The following is a 17,452-nucleotide window of genomic DNA, read 5'->3' on the forward strand; positions in this document are numbered from 1 at the left end:
CATTTTTCCATCTGGCTCAATTACTTAGATGCCAGGAAAAAAGAAAACAAAAAGGAGACGGGCATATTGTTGCTTTGCTAAACGTGTGAATATGCTCTCACATGCCTCCAAAACCCCCTTCCACCAGCTCTTGGGACAAAATGTCACGTCGGCAGCAGCACAAGCTTTCCTAATGCCAAAGTCATGGGACAAACAAAAATCACTGGGCCTGCTTTCCCTTCTCTCTGTTTCAAGCATCTCTCATCTACAAAGAATTCAAAACACATGTAAAAATAAGTATTCAGCACTTGAGTTACTTTTTGGATGAAGACTTGACATTTCTGTTATTTTTCCGTTCTTAAAAACAATAAAACTTCTGGGGGTAGTTTTTAAAAAGTTTTTATTGTTAACTATTTAGTGCATACATCATATAGAAGGATACCCATGTACCCACCACTCAGTTAAAGAAAAGAACATTCCCAGTACCCAGAGATCCCTATATACCTCTATGATTCCACACCTTCCTACCCTATGAGTTAACCACCCTCAACTAAATGCCTGTCATCCCCTTGCTTTACCACACGACGCTTTGTAGCCTGAACAACATATTTTTTTTTGTTTTATATACTTTTATAAATGGATTTGGACTGCTTTATTCTTCTATGACTTGCCTTTCTCACTTAATACTGTGTTCCTGAAATTAATTTGTTTTATTACTGTTCATTCATATAAAGGCTGTACAGAGTTTCATTGTTAATGAACCACAACGTATTTATTCATTCTCTTTTTGATGGACATTTATGTCTCCAATTTGTACTATTACACACGTTGTTGCTGTAAACATCCAGGTACTTGCCTCCTATACAAGCATATACACAAGAGTTCTTCAGTGATGCAGATAACTCAAACTGCTGGGTCACCCAATGTCCATATTTTCCAACTTCACTGCATACTGTTACATTGTTTTCCAAAGTGATTACTATAATTTACACTCCCCCTAGAAGAGTGAGATATTGTTGCCCCAATATCCTTACCAATTCTTGGTACAGTAGTTTCCAATCTTTTAGTTTTTGCTAATTTGAGGAGTACAAAATGGTATCTCATTGTGGTTTAACTTGCATTTCCTTGATTACCAATTACATTGGATTCCCCCCTACATTTATTGGCCATTTAGGTTTTTTCTACCGTGAAATTCATTTTTTTATTTTTCTGCTAGGTCTTTTTCTTATCAATTTGTAATAGTTCTTTATGAATTCTGGATACAAAATCTTTCTTGATAATATGTGCTGAAAATAATTTCCCTTAGATAATTTCATTACAGTGTTATTTAATGTTATAGGTTCCTAATTACAAAAAACATAAATGCAACAACTTTTTTCATTCTTGATTTGTGTTTTTGTACCATGTGTAAACATCCCCATCCCAAGATCACAAATATCCTCCTATATTTTTCTATAAGTATTAAATCTTTTCATATTCATATGCACCATCTGGTATTTATTTTTGTATATAGTGTGTCTGATTTGATCCTTACACACAGGGGGAAAATGATCATATGAAAATGGAGGCAGAGGGCAGCCCACGTGGCTCAGGGGTTTAGTGCCACCTTCAGCCCAGGGTGTGATCCTGGAGACCGGGGATTGAGTCCCGTGTCAGGCTCCCTGCATGAAGCCTGCTTCTCCCTCTGCCTCTGTCTCTGCCTCTCTCTCTCTCTCTCTCTCTCTGTGTCTCTCATGAATAAATAAATAAAATCTAAAAAAAAAGAAAGAAAGAAAAAAGAAAAAGGAAAATGGAGACAGAAACTACAGTGTTATGGCGACAAGCCAAGAAACCTCAAGTATTGCCAGCAAACACCAGAAGCTAGGAAGAGACAAGGAAAGACTCCACCCTAGTGCCTTCTAGAGAGAGCCCGACCCTGCCAATACCTTCATTTTGGACTTCCAGCCTCCAGAACTTTGAGAGTATAAATTTCTGTTGTTACAAGTCACCCAGTTTGTGATACTTTGTTATGGCAGCCCCCAGAGACTAATAATATAATCATATAGAGCATCCCAACACCTCTTGAAGAGCTCATCCTCTCTGCTAATCTGCAGCGTCAAACATCATCTTTCCCCACTGACTGGTAAGACCAGTTCTATCACAGATTCTATGTACATGCAGTGGTCTGAATCTAGGCTTTTTACTCTTGATGTACTGCAAGGATCTCTATCCCTACAGTTATACCACACTGCCTTAATTCTACAGCTTTGTGTTAATTCATGGGTAGGGTAAGTCCTCTTGGTATTTCTGTTTTTCTCTCTTTCATATACATTTTTAAAATCAGCTTATTAAGTTTCAGAAAAAAATTACTATGATTTTTATTGGAATTCCTTTGAATTTAAATGCCTATCTGAAGAGAAATGACACCTTTAAATTACTAAGCCTTTTTACCATGATCATGACAGAACTCTATGCTTATTTAGATCTTATTTTGATGTCTCCTAACATTTTCTTCCACGGAGGCCTTGTTAGATTTAGACCCAAAGTTATTTTCTATTGCTACTCTAACGATACTTCAAAAAACTGTATTCTTAAATCGGGACTCATTTAAATAAAAAAGATGAAACAATGATCTTTAGAAACAGCTCCTAAACATATACTTATGCCCAGTAACCTCTTAACTGGGCATCACATGCAGAAATCAGACATTTTAATAATCATATTAATATCTGAACTGAAATAATACTATTTCAGTGCTCATTATATGTTGGCTACTGCCCTAAATTATGTAATCCTTAAACCTCTGAGGTAAATTCTATTAGCCTCATTCTACAGGTGAGGAAACTGGCTTAAAGCAGTAAGGACCCAATGAGGTAGCTCTGGGAATAATAATCAGTATTTGGTTCCATTGCATAATTTCTTAAATACCATTGTATTGTCCCCATATTGTGGTAGATGAGAATAAAATCCACCTTATGGGGATCCCTGGGTGGCGCAGCGGTTTGGTGCCCGCCTTTGGCCCAGGGCACGATCCGGGAGACCCGGGATCGAGTCCCACGTCGGGCTCCCGGTGCATGGAGCCTGCTTCTCCCTCTGCCTATGTCTCTGCCTCTCTCTCTCTCTCTCTCTCTCTCTCTGTGACTATCATAAATAAATAAAAAAAATTAAAAATAAAATAAAATAAAATAAAATCCACCTTAGCCTTAGAATCCAAGAAGAATTATCTCCTAATAATCAAAATCCCCTTAGGCCATCCAAATTCACTTGATGGCTTCTCCAAATCAAAATAGCACTGACACTGCATTCAGGGTTTCAAAACTGTTCTGATTAATTTAGAAGAAAATACTCTATAGATGATAACATTCAACACTTTCAATAATTACATTTAAAAAAGAACTAAGGGACACCTGGGTGGCTCAGCAGTTGAGCATCTGCCTTCAGCCCCAGGGAGTGATCCTGGAGTCCCAGGATCCAGTTTCACATCAGGCTCCCTGCATGGAGCCTGCTTCTCCTGGTGCCTGTGTCTCTGCCTCTCTCTCTCTGTGTCTCTCATGAATAAATAAATAAAACCTTTTAAATAAATAAATAAATAAATAATATAGTAAAACGAGAATGTCACAAAAGCTAGTATTATTTCTGTTTGTTATGATGGCAATTTTCAGATTATTCAATTACTTAAAAGAAATTCTCAATGTTTTAATGTTAATATTCAAATTACTGACTCACGTTTAAGATTCAGTAATGGACCTCACTCTGACCCTAAAGTTTCCAGGTTGGGACGCCTGGGTGGCTCAGCAGTTGAGCACCTGCCTTTCACTCAGGATGTGATCCTGGAGTCCCAGGATGGAGTCCCACCACATCAGGCTCCCTGCATGGAGCCTGCTTCTCTCTGCCTATGTCTCTGCCTCTCTTTCTCTATCTTTCTCATGAATAAATAAATAAAATCTTTAAAAAAAAAAAAAGCTTCCAGGTTGATGGTTATTACTGCTTCTGTGGACAAGTCAACATCTGACTTAACTTGTGATTTGGGTGATTATAGTACTGTTTTATGTATAAATTCTTTCTTAATGTATTAGTCACAGAATCAGCATATCAGAGTGCCAATAATCTTTGACCTCCAGTCAATACCAAAGAATTCTTAGTTTTAATGCGTAAAAACATGATTTCACCTTATGTTAACAAATAATCCATGAATAACATCTACTTAATTACATCTGTTTGTGTTCTACAATCTACAAACATGTATTAAACTTCTTCCAAGCACTTGGGGTACATCATTGAACAAAACAAAACACACTGACAATTTTCCCTATGAGAACAAGACAACCAACTGAAACAAAACAAAACAGGGTTCAATACCCTCCAGGTGTGGTTGGGAGTGCTTGGGAACAGCTGATCAGCCTATTAGATCGCATGTGTGCAATACACCTGAAATTAACACCATCATCAAAATTAATGTATGCTAGGCAAAGTGCCCTTTGCTACATATGCCTGCATGCGGTTTTCAAAATGGAAAATTAAACAGTGTTGTTTGGTAAGATAAAAACGCATCCATATTTTCAATATAACCACCACTAGAGTCTTATTATCAATAATTTCATTGGATGAGGGAAAATGAAGATTAAAAAGCAATGGCATTTTCCCTATGCCCATTTCAGTGAACTGTTGGTATCCCTACAAAACCCCAGTAATTGGCAAATTATTAAAAATAAAAAAAGCAGCAGCATTAGCAGAGGAAAAACAACAGCAGGTTGGTGTAAGTATAGCAGAGCTTTGAGATAGCCGCAGGCAGCTCTGCAGTTGCTCTGCAGCCAATTACTCTCACAAAAGAGCATCAATGAGGCCAGGTAGCCACCAGGTCAGTTACACATTATCATTCAGAGATACCTCATGCTTACAAATAGTGGTGCAAGCATTTGAGACCCAAGTTCCACAAACTGCTTTGTAACACATATATTTACTCCAGCTAATCACTTGGAAGGTTTTTCTGAATATGGTAGAATGGAGGAAGCAAAAGGGCAGGTCAACAGCGGGGAGGATATACACTGCCTGTGTTCCACGTCCCTAGGAACCAAAGTGGCAGTAGGGGATTCTGCAATGACTGGCCCTGGACACTAACCACAGCATCCTCCACCAGGAGGACAAGAACTGGACTTGTGCTCCCATATCATCCTAATGTTTATTCTGTGAATTAACAGTAGACTCTCAAGTTTCATAGGACTAACCACAATTTGCATTAAAAGATCCTCCCCCATACCTCCTCCTCTTATAATTAAATCACCAATAACCCACAGACAGCACAGTACCAGTGGTTTATGAAATACAAAACACAAAAGACTAAAATATTCATATCCTCTAAAAACTTAAAGAGATGTGGCAACAGGTAAAGACAGTTAAGTATTTTGCTCAAAATTTTTGCATTATAATGTTTCCTCTCTTTTTCTTTCCTTCCCTTTTGTTTAGGCTAAGAGTGAGAAGTAGAGGGCTAAAGAAGGCAGTGCTATATGGGTGAAAAGAGGTCAAAAAGGAAAACTGAGGAAGGAAAGGAGGGAGTTCCATCCTAACGGGCAACAAAGACAAGATAGGGGCCAAGTCAGGGCTAGCCAGCCTCTTACCTCTCAACTAACAGCCCTTCTGGATTCTGGATCACTGCACCCTGCAGAAAGATAGGGGCCAGCATTTTCAGCATTTTCTGGAGGTACTTCTGAGCTGCACCTGCCATGTGGCAGGAAATGAAAACAAAACATAAAATCTCAGAAGCAGAAGGCCTTACCACATGAGAATGTTCTGATGGCTGAACCTAAGGCTATATAAAGAAAGAAGACACCGGATCTCAAAATTTCATCTCAAATACTGAACTTATTTTAACTGTAAAGATTTTCCACAGTGGCACTGATCAAAGTAATCATTAAAGAGTTTATTGGGCTATCGTCCCAATTTTGTCTATTTACTGCACACTTACATATTTTTGCATTCTTATGACATACCTGGAAGAGATTAAAGTAGAAGCAAAGAGTATTCTCATGAAGCTGACTTCTGTTATGGAATGGAAAATGGTGGGACATGGATTGATGGAAAGAGGAAGGTGGGTCATACAGCCAGAAGCAATCCTGATGGGAGTCCATTAAGGCGGGTGAGGCAGACCCTGGGCAGAGGGGGAAAACCTGGCAGGTTGTGACATGTGAAGTCTTTGTGATGCACTAGAGTGCCCTGACACCTGGCTAGGAAGCACCAATAGCTCAGGACTAAAAATGTGCTTTGTTTTGTGCTATTGGTGAAGTTTGCTGAACAATCTTGTCACACCGATAATTAGTTCTCTCTACTACACTTACTAAGATAGGCTGATATCAGCGGCCAGCATTTTTAAAAACCTGATAGTAAGCAAATGCCAACCTGCAAAACTGAAGGCCATTCAAAACAGATTGTGTCCTCATCAGAGTCTAAAGCAATGAACAAATGGGCCTTGAAGTCCTCTCATTAAATTCAAAAGTACTTTAAGTCAAAATGGTAGTGAAAATCTGGGCGAGAAAGGCTAGCAAGAAAAGACATCAGGAGTGTGGAGGAAAGACAGGATGGAAAGAAGTAATGTTGACAGACTGTAACTTTTGATGTACGAAGCAGTACCAACTCCTGGATGAATGATCAGAAGGGCAGACTGCACTTAACCCACCCTCTCCCCACCCCCCCGCCCAGTCTACTCTCATTTCTAATCTAGCAGGCATTCTATGTATGGACTCCATCAATACATGTGCAAGAACTTGAGATCCAGATGGGCCAGAGATATAGAGGAAACATTTTGGTCTTCACAAAGCTATGAGGGTGATTATCCAACAGTGTGGCCACCTATGCCTAAATTGAGAAAGAGGTTGTTCACAACCTTGAAGCAATACATGTATCAGATTAATCTTTAAAAAAATGACTGTCTCCTTTTGGAAAATAGACTCCCTCCGCTTCACAGTTTTCAAGCATATCTCTCATCCTACATGAATCTATACATACTCAAAGGTAGCAATGGTTCATTTTCATTCCTTCACTGAGTGCAGGAAAAGCACAATCTGTAAGTAGAATGTCCTAAAAAGAAGACATTTGATTCTTTCAAATGTGAAAGGTAACAAGTGGAAATACTCTTGTTAAAACTCATTAAAAAAAAAAAAAAACTCATAATAGAAAGTTGGTCATTTGTAAAATAGGTCTCCCAGAGGCAAAAAAAAAAAAAAAAAAAAAAAAAAAAAAAAGTCATTTGGAGGTTTTAAAAGCCTACTTTGGTTTTTAAAGCAGCATCTGTAGCAGGGTATATAGGAACATAAACATCAAATTAAGTGACTTTAGCTTAACTAAAACAAGTACGAATTCTGTGACTTTCAAAATCAATCAGGCAAACTTTTCAAAACACCACATACGATGTTTCCTAGGCTTATACTATTTGAGACAAAAGTAACTGGACATTTCTTAGTGATTTGCATTAAATGAGTTCTTCAAACTTGGACAAAACTCATCTAACTATTCCAAAATTATTTGAACAGGAACAAATTTCCATATAAAAACAATGTTAACAGACCAACACTTGAGCAGAGAGAAATCTGGAATTAAGCCAAAATTTTATATTTCACATTGCTTAAGGTCCAGCTGTATGCAGGAAGGAACTGCAGACAAGTGTTCCCCACACTCTATTTGGGTTTTTACATCATTCTAACAAATCCACTAAAAGCAAAACTTCATGGCAGAAAGGTCACCAAAGGTTTTTAGAAGTTTCCAAAGCTAAGTATGCAAGAATATGTTTAAAGGCAATTTTAAGCCTACAGTATTTATAAAAATAAAAAACCAATAACCTAAATATTCAGAATAGCTAACGTTCACTGAGTGCTTGCTATGTGCCACACAGAAGTTGTGGGTACCCTGCATGTTTTGTGTTCTGTCGTTCTCAAAATGAGAATACTCTTAGATGGGGACTAGTAACCTCTCCAATCTGCAGATAAGAGACTGTGGTACAAGAAAAGAGAAGAAGAAAAAGAAAAAGAAAAAAGAAAAAAGAAAAAAGAAAAAAGAAAAAAGAAAAAAGAAAAAAGAAAAAAGAAAAAGAAAAAGAAAAAGAAAAAGAAAAAGAAAAAGAAAAAGAAAAAGAAAAAGAAAAAGAAAAAGAAAAAGAAAAAGAAAAAGAAAAAGAAAAGAAAAAGAAAAAGAAAAAGAAAAAGAAAAAGAAAAAGAAAAAGAAAAAGAAAAAGAAAAAGAAAAAGAAAAAGAAAAAGAAAGAAAAAGAAAAAGAAAAAGAAAAAGAAAAAAGAAAAAGAAAAAGAAAAAGAAAAAGAAAAAGAAAAAGAAAAAGAAAAAGAAAAAGAAAAAGAAAAAGAAAAAGAAAAAGAAAGGGAGGGGAGGGGAGGGGAGGGGAGGGGAGGGGAGGGGAGGGGAGGGGAGGGGAGGGGAGGGGAAGGGGAAGGGGAAGGGGAAGGGGAAGGGGAAGAGGAGAGAGAAGAGAAGAGAAGAGAAGAGAAGAGAAGAGAAGAGAAGAGAAGAGAAGAGAAGAGAAAAACAAACAAACTGCGGTACAATAAAGTTGAGTAAGATTGCTCAGTTGCCAGAGGGACACAAATTTAGAGCAGAAGCCCCCACTGCAACACTGCACTGACTCTCAGGACTGGGAGCTTAAAAAAACAACAATACCTGCAAATAACACAACATCATGCAGTTATAATGTGGGGGTGGGGAGTGGGGGGCAAGGACTGTGCCTTCTGATGGATGACCACTGTAGTTTTGAGGAATGCCTGGCACATCATACTCAATATAATCTGCAATATATATTATATACACACCCATATATACATAAGTAGAATGCCTAGAAGAATAAGCATTAGTTTTTAACAGGAAGTAGAACTGAGGGGGAGTGGGGAGGGATTTTAAAATGAGAAATGGGGGAATTATAATTTTATATATTCCTCATGATTTCTTTCTTTCTTTCTTTCTTTCTTTCTTTCTTTCTTTCTTTCTTTCTTTCTTTCTTTTTTTAAGATTTTATCCATTTATTCATGAGAGACACAGAAAGAGAGAGAGAGAGGCAGAGACACAGACAGAGGGAGAAGCAGGCTCCATGCAGGGAGCCTGACGTAGGACTCGATCTCGATCCCGGGACTCCAGGATCATGCCCTGGGCCGAAGGCAGTGCTAAACCGCTGAGCCACCGGGGCTGCCCCACTCCTCATGATTTCAATGTTTGGGCAAGAATATTACTTTCTAAATTATTTTTAAATTCTGAAATGATTTCAAACTTAAAGAGAAGTTGCAAATATGATACAAAGAAAGAACTCTATCTCCCAGAACCACTGAGAGTAAGTTATCAGTCTCATGCTTCATCCTCCCAAATACTTTATTTTTTAAATTCTAAGTAACTACAATACAACTATCAAAAACAGAAAATTAGCACTGATACATTACTGCCATTTAATCTTCAGGCCCCACTCAAGTTTTGCCACCTGCCCCAGCAGTAGTCTTCACAGCAAAAGGATCAGTTAAGAAACACATGGCATTTAGTTGACCTTCCCTTCAGTGTCTTTCAGTTTGAAATGGTTCCTCAGTTTTGCCTGGACTTGGCACTTGTGAAGGTGATCACAGGCCATTTAATTTGTAGAATGTCCCTCAAATTGGGTATGTCTGATGTATCTCATAATTAGATTCAGGTCATGTACCTTGGCACGAGTATCACGGAAGTGATGCTGAATTCTCACTGTGTCCTAACATGTGACACAATTTCAATTTGTCCCATTCTAGTGAGATTGGTTCAGATCACTTGGTTAGGGTGGTGCCTGTCAGACTTCTCCACTGTATTCTTTCTCCTCTTTGTATTCAGTAGGTGTTTTGTGGGAAGGTACTTTGAAAATTTAAATAACTTATTCATTGAACTCTGAATTTATTTATAAGTCCATACATAGGTTTCATTGCAAAGTAGGTGAAATTGTATGAAAACCCTTATTCTTCTTATTCAACAGGTTTTAGTCAATGACTTTGACATCTTAAATGTTGATAATCAAATTATCCCAGATTTGGCCCAGTAGGAGCCCCTTCAAACTGGCTTCTAGATCCTTCTGAAGTGTCTCCATCATTCTATAAAAATGTCTCCTTTGCGGGGATCCCTGGGTAGCTCAGTGGTTTAGTGCCTGCCTTAGGCTCAGGGCGTGATCCTGGAGACCCGGGATGGAGTCCCACATCGGGCTCCCTGCATGGAGCCTGCTTCTCCCTCTGCTTGTGTCTCTGCTGCTCTCTCTCATGAATAAATAAATAAAATCTTTAAAAAAATAAAAATAAAAATGTCTCCTTTTCTAGCATAAAATATTCCAAATTCAATGTAAACTTTCCTGCTCTAATCCTATTATCAGCCATTCTTCCAATAAGCTAAGGCCCCTTTTATTAGAAAATGGTATTTTGAGGCAAAGTCTGGGCATGTGATTTGCTCATTGCTATTGGGGTATTGCTGCTCCCAGGTACTCTATTCCTCTCTATGGAAAGACCTAAGAAATGTATGTATGCATGTACTACATATAAATACATACATATAGGGGCACCTAGGTGGCTCAGTCGGTTAAGCACCTGACTCTTGATTTCGGCTCAAGTCATGATCTCAGGGTTGTGAAATCAAGTCCCATGCAGGGCTCCACACTCAGTGGGGAGTTTGCTTGGGATTCTTTTTCTCCCATTCCCTCTGCCAGCCCCATGCTTGCTCATACATGTGCTCTCTCACTCTCTCTCAAAATAAAAAAATAAATCTTAAAAGTAAATATACATACATGCATTTTACATCTGTAGTATTTCTATATTTATTAATACTTAATAAAATCCGTGAGTTCACACTAACATTCTGATTCTAATCTATTATCACAAAGTTTATTATAGTTTTCCCCTTTTTAACATCTATAACTCTCTTCTCCAACAGTGAGAATTGTTGGTTCCCATTATCCTTAACACACTTATCTGATCAATCCTTCTGTATTTAACCAATCTCCCAATGCTGCTGCCACTCCAGCTCTACGTGGATACCCTTCTCACCTCTCTTTGGCTCTAATACAACACACCACTCCTTTGTGTGAAGGCTTCTCATCCTACTTGGGCTGTGACACCTTTGGCCAGGGCACCTACCTTCTCGGTCTACCTATACTCCTCATGACTGAATTGTTCAGAAAGGAGATGAGGAAGAGAAAAATATTTTTTAAAATTAAATGTTTAAAAATATATTTTTTAAACAATAGTATCCATTAAACTGGAACTTGTTATAAACCAAACAGCCAAACTGAAGTTCACTTTTGCATCACCTCTGAAGAACAGGTTTGTTAAGTAAATTAATAGTGTAAACAAGCTTGTAACCCAGATGTTTAACCTACTTAAGAAAACTAATTGTTTTCAAGCACTTTAAAATCACTGGGCATGTACTTGCCTTTAATTATTGTCTAATTACAAATGATTTCTATTTTCTTCATTATGGCTTTGATAACTCCTCTATTTGACTACAGTTTTAAGTAGTACTACTTAAACTTGATAAAATTAAACTGCTTTTTAAAATGTCTCTTTATTAATCAGTTTGGCTTTTAAATCAATCATCTAAAATCAGGTTTTTGATCATTCAGTGATTTCTCTTTTTTAGTTAACCTATCATGCTGATCAAAAAGAAAATGCCTTTCACATGAAATTTGCCCCCAAATTTCATGCTCTGTGTGTCATCAGTTCTTGCCCCACTGTCCCTCATTATTTTTATGGATGCACTGCTAAGGGCTCCCCCATAAAGCCATCAGTTCCCATCATTTGAGTCCATACTTTTAACATTCTGCTTTACAAAACAGGGATTCACCCAGATAACAAATTAGCCTGTACTGCATTTCCAAAGGCTCAAGAAGAGAACATGTTCTGGAGTTACAGCACCTAGTGCCTCTATGTTCTTGATGTGGCCTCAGACCAGTTACCAAGCTTTGGGCATGCCATCTTTCTTAAGAGCAAATCATTCTCCACATCAGGTTGTCACGAGAACTAAATTAGGTAATGGGAAGTACTTGCTATATAGCAGGTACTTAAGGAGTAGGAGTTCATGACCCCCATCCCCAATCCCACCCGCAGCCTCACAGAAAAACTTGGTATCATTCAGAGCAGCGTTTTCCAATTTGGTCACACAGAACCTTACAGAGAACTTATAGAAGAACATGGATCATTAACTGCCTTCTTAAATTTTACCTGCCCTATCACTGCCCCTGACCAAAATAAGGGAAACATGAAAAAAATAACAGCAAGAAGAGTTCCATGACCTAAAAATGAGCAACCAACTTAACCCTTACCCAGAAGAATAGTACTGATATTCATGAGTACTGATATTCATGGGGGACAGGGGGAATGAGAAATAAATAGGCTATATTTTTTATTTTGACTTCCAAATAAAGATGCCAACTAGTCCTAAAGACCCCAGTTGATCCCAGCCTAAGGGTTATCTCTGGTTTCTTCCTAACCAGCTCTGTCAATACCAGTGGATAAATATTAAGATTTAATATCTGACAAAAAAAGATCATGTTATTAAAAATCCACTAGAGGTAATAAGCAATTTTCAAAACCACAGATGTTGGGGCACCTGGGTGACTCAGTCCGTTAAGCATATGACTCTTGATTTTGGCTTAGGTCATGATCTCAGGGTCCTGGGATCGAGCCCTGTGTCAGACTCCCCGTTCAGTGGGGCAGTCTGCTTGTCTCTCCCCCTCTAGCAGTCCCTCCACTCATGCTCTCTCACTCTTAAATAAATAAATAAAATCTTAGAAAACAAAACAAAACAAAACCACCACAGGTGTCAATAATGTGATACAACTATGACTAGCCTAGCAATGTGTTTTAAAAAAACCAAAATGACAAAGACAAAAATATGCCAGTCCCCAGAAGTGAACCAAACAGAACCGCAAAGGTCCCAATATGTAAAACATTTCAAACACATGGCTTCAACATAAAACACTAGAATCAGGAGTGATTCTAAAAATTGCCAGCAAATAATATCACATGACCTATTTCTCTGTATGTTCAATGTTTGAAATATCTAAGCTTTTGGCATGTAAAATTATGTGGTTTTGGTGTGTCATTTCTTTTAAAATCATGAAGATTTGTTATATGGAAGAGATGGAAGATATAAGGGCATTTCTTTCAAACTGCCTCAAGAGCAAAGCCAGATATTAAAAGAATGCAAATAAAATGCTGAGGTACTACCAATACCCTGTTGCTTCCACAAGCAACTCCTCCTTCATAGAGAAGGATATAGTGGTCTACACATTTCATTTGCAAAGCCTTTTGCTTCCTAACAGCCTCCAAGCAAAGGTCAAAGAGCCCAAGCTCTGAGTGATATGTCACAGACCTCAGACACAGGTGGAGGACTCAGGGCCAGGGACCTAAACTCCTCACCCAACAGAGGTCCAACTAGTTACCCAGAAGGGCCTATGTAACCTAAAACACGAGGGACTCTCCCTGATAAGAGAACACAGTTCTGTTTGTCAAACTGAGAACTGTAAACTCCTTACCTGCTGCCACACCCCTGCTGACACTACCACTATTTCTGCAACAGGCAACATGGCCAAATTTCCCACTTTGTAAGCACTACACATCAGCCAAGCTTTTCTTCAGTCTCTCTCCATCCCTCAATCTGGTCTGGCTCTCCTCAGTTTAGTGGGGGATGCATAAATGTGCTGCAGCTCGGAGAACTCATAAACCAATAGGCATTTAAAGTCTTCTCTAGGGGATCCCCGGGTGGCTCAGCGGTATAGCGCCTGCCTTTGGCCCAGGGCGCGATCCTGGAGGCCCCAGGATTGAGTCCCACGTCGGGCTCCTGGCATGGAGTCTGCTTCTCCCTCCTCCCGTGTCTCTGCCTCTCTCTCTCTCTCTCTCTCTCTCTCTCTAGGTCTATCATAAATAAATAAATCTTAAAAATAATAAAATAATAAAATAAAGTCTTCTCTAATTGTGAAATCATCTTTGTTTCCTATTAAAGGATGTTTGGGCATGAGCAAGGCAGGTGGAAAAAACTGAGAGTTCTACATAAATATACTGTTCCCTAGAATACAGAACCTTTTTTTTTTACAAAGGGAGGCAACAGTTGACTACACCCTTCCATGCTACCCCAAATATTTCTTCCAGGAAGAAGAGTGGCCCAGCAATAACAAAGCAACATGGCCTTGGAGAAGTTTTCATGCCTGGCTTCCCTCTAAGGCAGTAGAACATAGTGCTCAAGCACACACAAATGCAGCAGCCAAGGATGCCCAGGCCACTGTCCTACCTGTGTAACTTTGGGCAAGACAGTCATCCTCTCAGTAGTTAACTCGAAGGGTCTTCATGAAGATTCAACGAGTGAACGTATGCAAGGCTTTTAGAACAGTGTGCCTGATATTCCTTACAGGAAGCACACAGCAAATAATTTTGTTTCCCCTTTGTTTCTTTAATTTTTTTTTTTCTTAAGTAATCTCTACATTCAACATGGAGCTTGAACTTACAACCCTGAGATCAAGAGTCATTGTGCTCCACCGAATATGCCAGCCTCACACTCCTCTTTCCCTTGTAATATGGAAGTTCTCACCTCCTCTAATCATGACCCTCTGGTCATTTGCCGCACCCGTTTTTTATCCTACTCCCAATGGGGCCTGGACTCCCAAACATTCACCAACATCAACCAGCAATCCCCTGAAGACTTCACCCCTGGTTATCCCACACTACCTTTCTAGGCCAATCCTCACTCAGCCTCAAATGAACCCTAACCAACTGCATTCTTCACTTTGACTTACTGGAAAAAGCCTGCAAGGCCAACACTGCAATCACAAATGAAGGATCTTCTCTCTCAGCTGAGCCCTGAAAGCTGGGAGATGTTTCTTTTTGTGATTTTCTTCCTTTTCATTGGTGGTGGAGGTGGGAAGGCTTTTCCAAATGTTTTCTCTGTTTAGGCTCCCTTTATCTGCTCAGACTTCATCTTTTAATTTAGAGAAAGGAGTGATTCCCATTCAGAGGTAAATGTCTCTCAAGGGAACTCCCTCAATATCCTTCTATTTCCAAATTTACTTTTCCCTCTCCAACGCTAACCTGTCATATATGTGGCAAATCTCTTCCCACACTCTCTCTCTCTCTCTCTCTCTCTCTCTCTCTCGGACTCTCCCTCCCACGTTCAAGTCAACTAACTGTACCAAATGCCTATGGGTGCCAAGCTCAGTCTGTGGATAAGGACACAGAGCTCATTCTATACTTTCTATCGCTACCTCTCTACTTGCTCCTTCCCCTGAACCTGAATCATCCTTTAGAATGTAATGCCTAGATGGGGAGAGATTTTTATCTATTTTGCTTACTGTTTTATACCTAGAGACTAGTATAGCTATTAAAACACTTGGGACACTCACACTCAATAGGTATTTGTTGAGTTAATCCAAGTCATCCTTGATTCATTTATTCATTCAACAAATGCTCATTGAAAAGCAAAAAAAAAACAAAAACAAAAGACAAACAAACAAACACACCTAAATATCGGATTAAAAATAGGCAGAGGACTTGAATAGACATTTTTCCAAAGAAAACATACAAATGGCAAACAGACACAAGATGCTCAACATATCTCACCATCACAAAAATGCAAATCAAAACCACAATGAGGTATCATCTTACATTAGTTAGAATAGCTAGTATCAAAAAGACAAGAAATGACAAGTGTTGGCGAGGATATGGAGGACAGGGAACCCTGGGGCACTGCTGGGAATGTAAACTGGTGCAACCACTGTGGAAAACAGTATGGAGGTTCCTCAAAAAAGTAAAAATAGAAATACTCTACAATCCAGCAATTCCACTACTGGGTATTTTACCCAAAGAAAACAAAACACTAATTTGAAAACATATATATGCACCCCTACATTTATTATATTATTTACTATAAGTAAGATATGGAAGCCACCTAAGTGTCCATTGACAGATGAATGGATAAAGAAGATGTGGTATATACACAAACGTAGACTATTACTCAGCTATAAAAAAAGAATGAGATCTTGGGCATCTGGCTAGCTCAGTCAGTAACACATGTGATTCCTGATCTCAGTGTTCTAAGTTTGAGTCTTGTGCTGGGTACAGAGATTACTTAAAAGTAAAATCTTAAAAAAAAAAAAAAAAAAAGAATGAGTTCTTGCCATTGGTGGATGGGCCTAGAGGCTCTTATACTAAGTGTATGAGACAGAGAAAGACAAATACCCATGATTTTACCTATATGTGGAATCCAAAAACAAAACAAAACAAAACCAGAATCATAAATATGGTGAACAAATTGGTTGTGGGGGAGGGGGGGTTGGGAGTTCCCAAAGTAGGTGAAGGAGATTAAGAGGCACAAACTTTCAGTTGTAAAATAAGTAAGTCATGGTATAATGACTGTATAATATACAGCATAGGGAATATAGTCAATAACATTAAAATAATGCTGTATGGTGACAGATGGCAGCTACACAAATCATGGTGAACATAGCATAATGTACAGAATTGTCAAATCAATATGTTATACACCTAAAACACATTGTATGTCAACCATATTTCTTTTTTTTAAGATTTATTTATTTACGAAACACACAAGAGAGGCAGCGACACACAGGAAGAGAGAGAAGCAGGCTCCCGACAAGGATCCTGATGTGGGACTCAATCCTGGACTCCAGGATCATGTCCTGAGCCAAAGGCAGATGCTCAACCACTGAGCCACCCAGGTGTCCCATGTCAATCACATTTCAATTAAAAAAAAAAAAAGTCCATTGAGCATTTGCTGTATCTCACAGTACTGGGGTTATAGAACTAGTACAACTAGTTTCTGGCCCACAGCTGTTCACTGTATTGACAGAAAAAAAGACCCCCAAACACATGGGGATACCTCCCAATGTTACAATAGGGGCAAACAGGATGACAATGTGCTGAGGCTGCTGGACTCAAGAGAACCCTGAATCTGATGCACTGAGCTCCTCCAGGCCAATCTAACTACCCAAATTCAGGTCTTATCTCTGCTGACTCCTTGATGATTATCCTTTACTTCCCTAAACTCTTTCCTGTCTGGGTTTCTCCTGCAGCACCCTTTTTCCTGTTTTCATCCCACTCTTCTGAACATCTGCTAAGGAAACACTGTCACTCTCATCGCCTAGATGACCATATCTAGAGGTAAACTGATGCCTGGGAAACTTCTCTCTTGAGCTCCAGACCCTTATCTCTACCTGCCCAGCTATATTAAATGCCCAGTAAACACATAAAATATGTCCAAAGCAAAAGTACAGCCTCTCAGATCCCATCCTCATCATACTACGTACTCAACATCTCTCCTCTACCCACTGAACACCCATGCTGACTCATGGCATCACTCATTCACCCAGCCTGGGGCTTACCTACAACTCCTTCCTTTCTGATCTTATCTAATGGATTACACTTCAGAAGTGTCTCCAAAATCTAGTCTTTCCATCTTTATTATCGCTATCTTAATTTACATTTTCTAGTCACCCCTCTTG

At 38.9% G+C, this 17,452-nt stretch overlaps 1 protein-coding gene across 18 annotated transcripts in view; it reads right to left on the reverse strand.

Moving 5' to 3' along the window:
- The window catches only part of TNRC6B (trinucleotide repeat containing adaptor 6B), a 255,544-nt gene that overhangs the window by 106,501 nt on the left and 131,591 nt on the right, over positions 1 to 17,452 (reverse strand). For 6 of the 18 annotated variants that reach the window (XM_077914419.1, XM_077914432.1, XM_077914425.1 and 3 more), the window contains exons 1-2: positions 5,946 to 6,098; positions 5,574 to 5,614 (exon numbers count right to left, since the gene is read on the reverse strand). The exons of 8 other annotated variants lie outside the window; for them this stretch is intronic. In XM_077914419.1, coding sequence (XP_077770545.1) covers positions 5,574 to 5,614; positions 5,946 to 6,083 — 179 coding nt within the window. In that variant the 5' untranslated portion in view covers positions 6,084 to 6,098. Of the gene's footprint in view, positions 1 to 5,573; positions 5,674 to 5,945; positions 6,102 to 17,452 lie in introns of those variants that run through there. 4 more of the 18 variants (XM_077914424.1, XM_077914418.1, XM_077914420.1 and 1 more) reach the window with 3 other exon arrangements.

This window comes from Canis aureus, chromosome 11 (assembly GCF_053574225.1).
Source record: "Canis aureus isolate CA01 chromosome 11, VMU_Caureus_v.1.0, whole genome shotgun sequence".
In the NCBI taxonomy this organism is placed as follows: domain Eukaryota; kingdom Metazoa; phylum Chordata; class Mammalia; order Carnivora; family Canidae; genus Canis; species Canis aureus.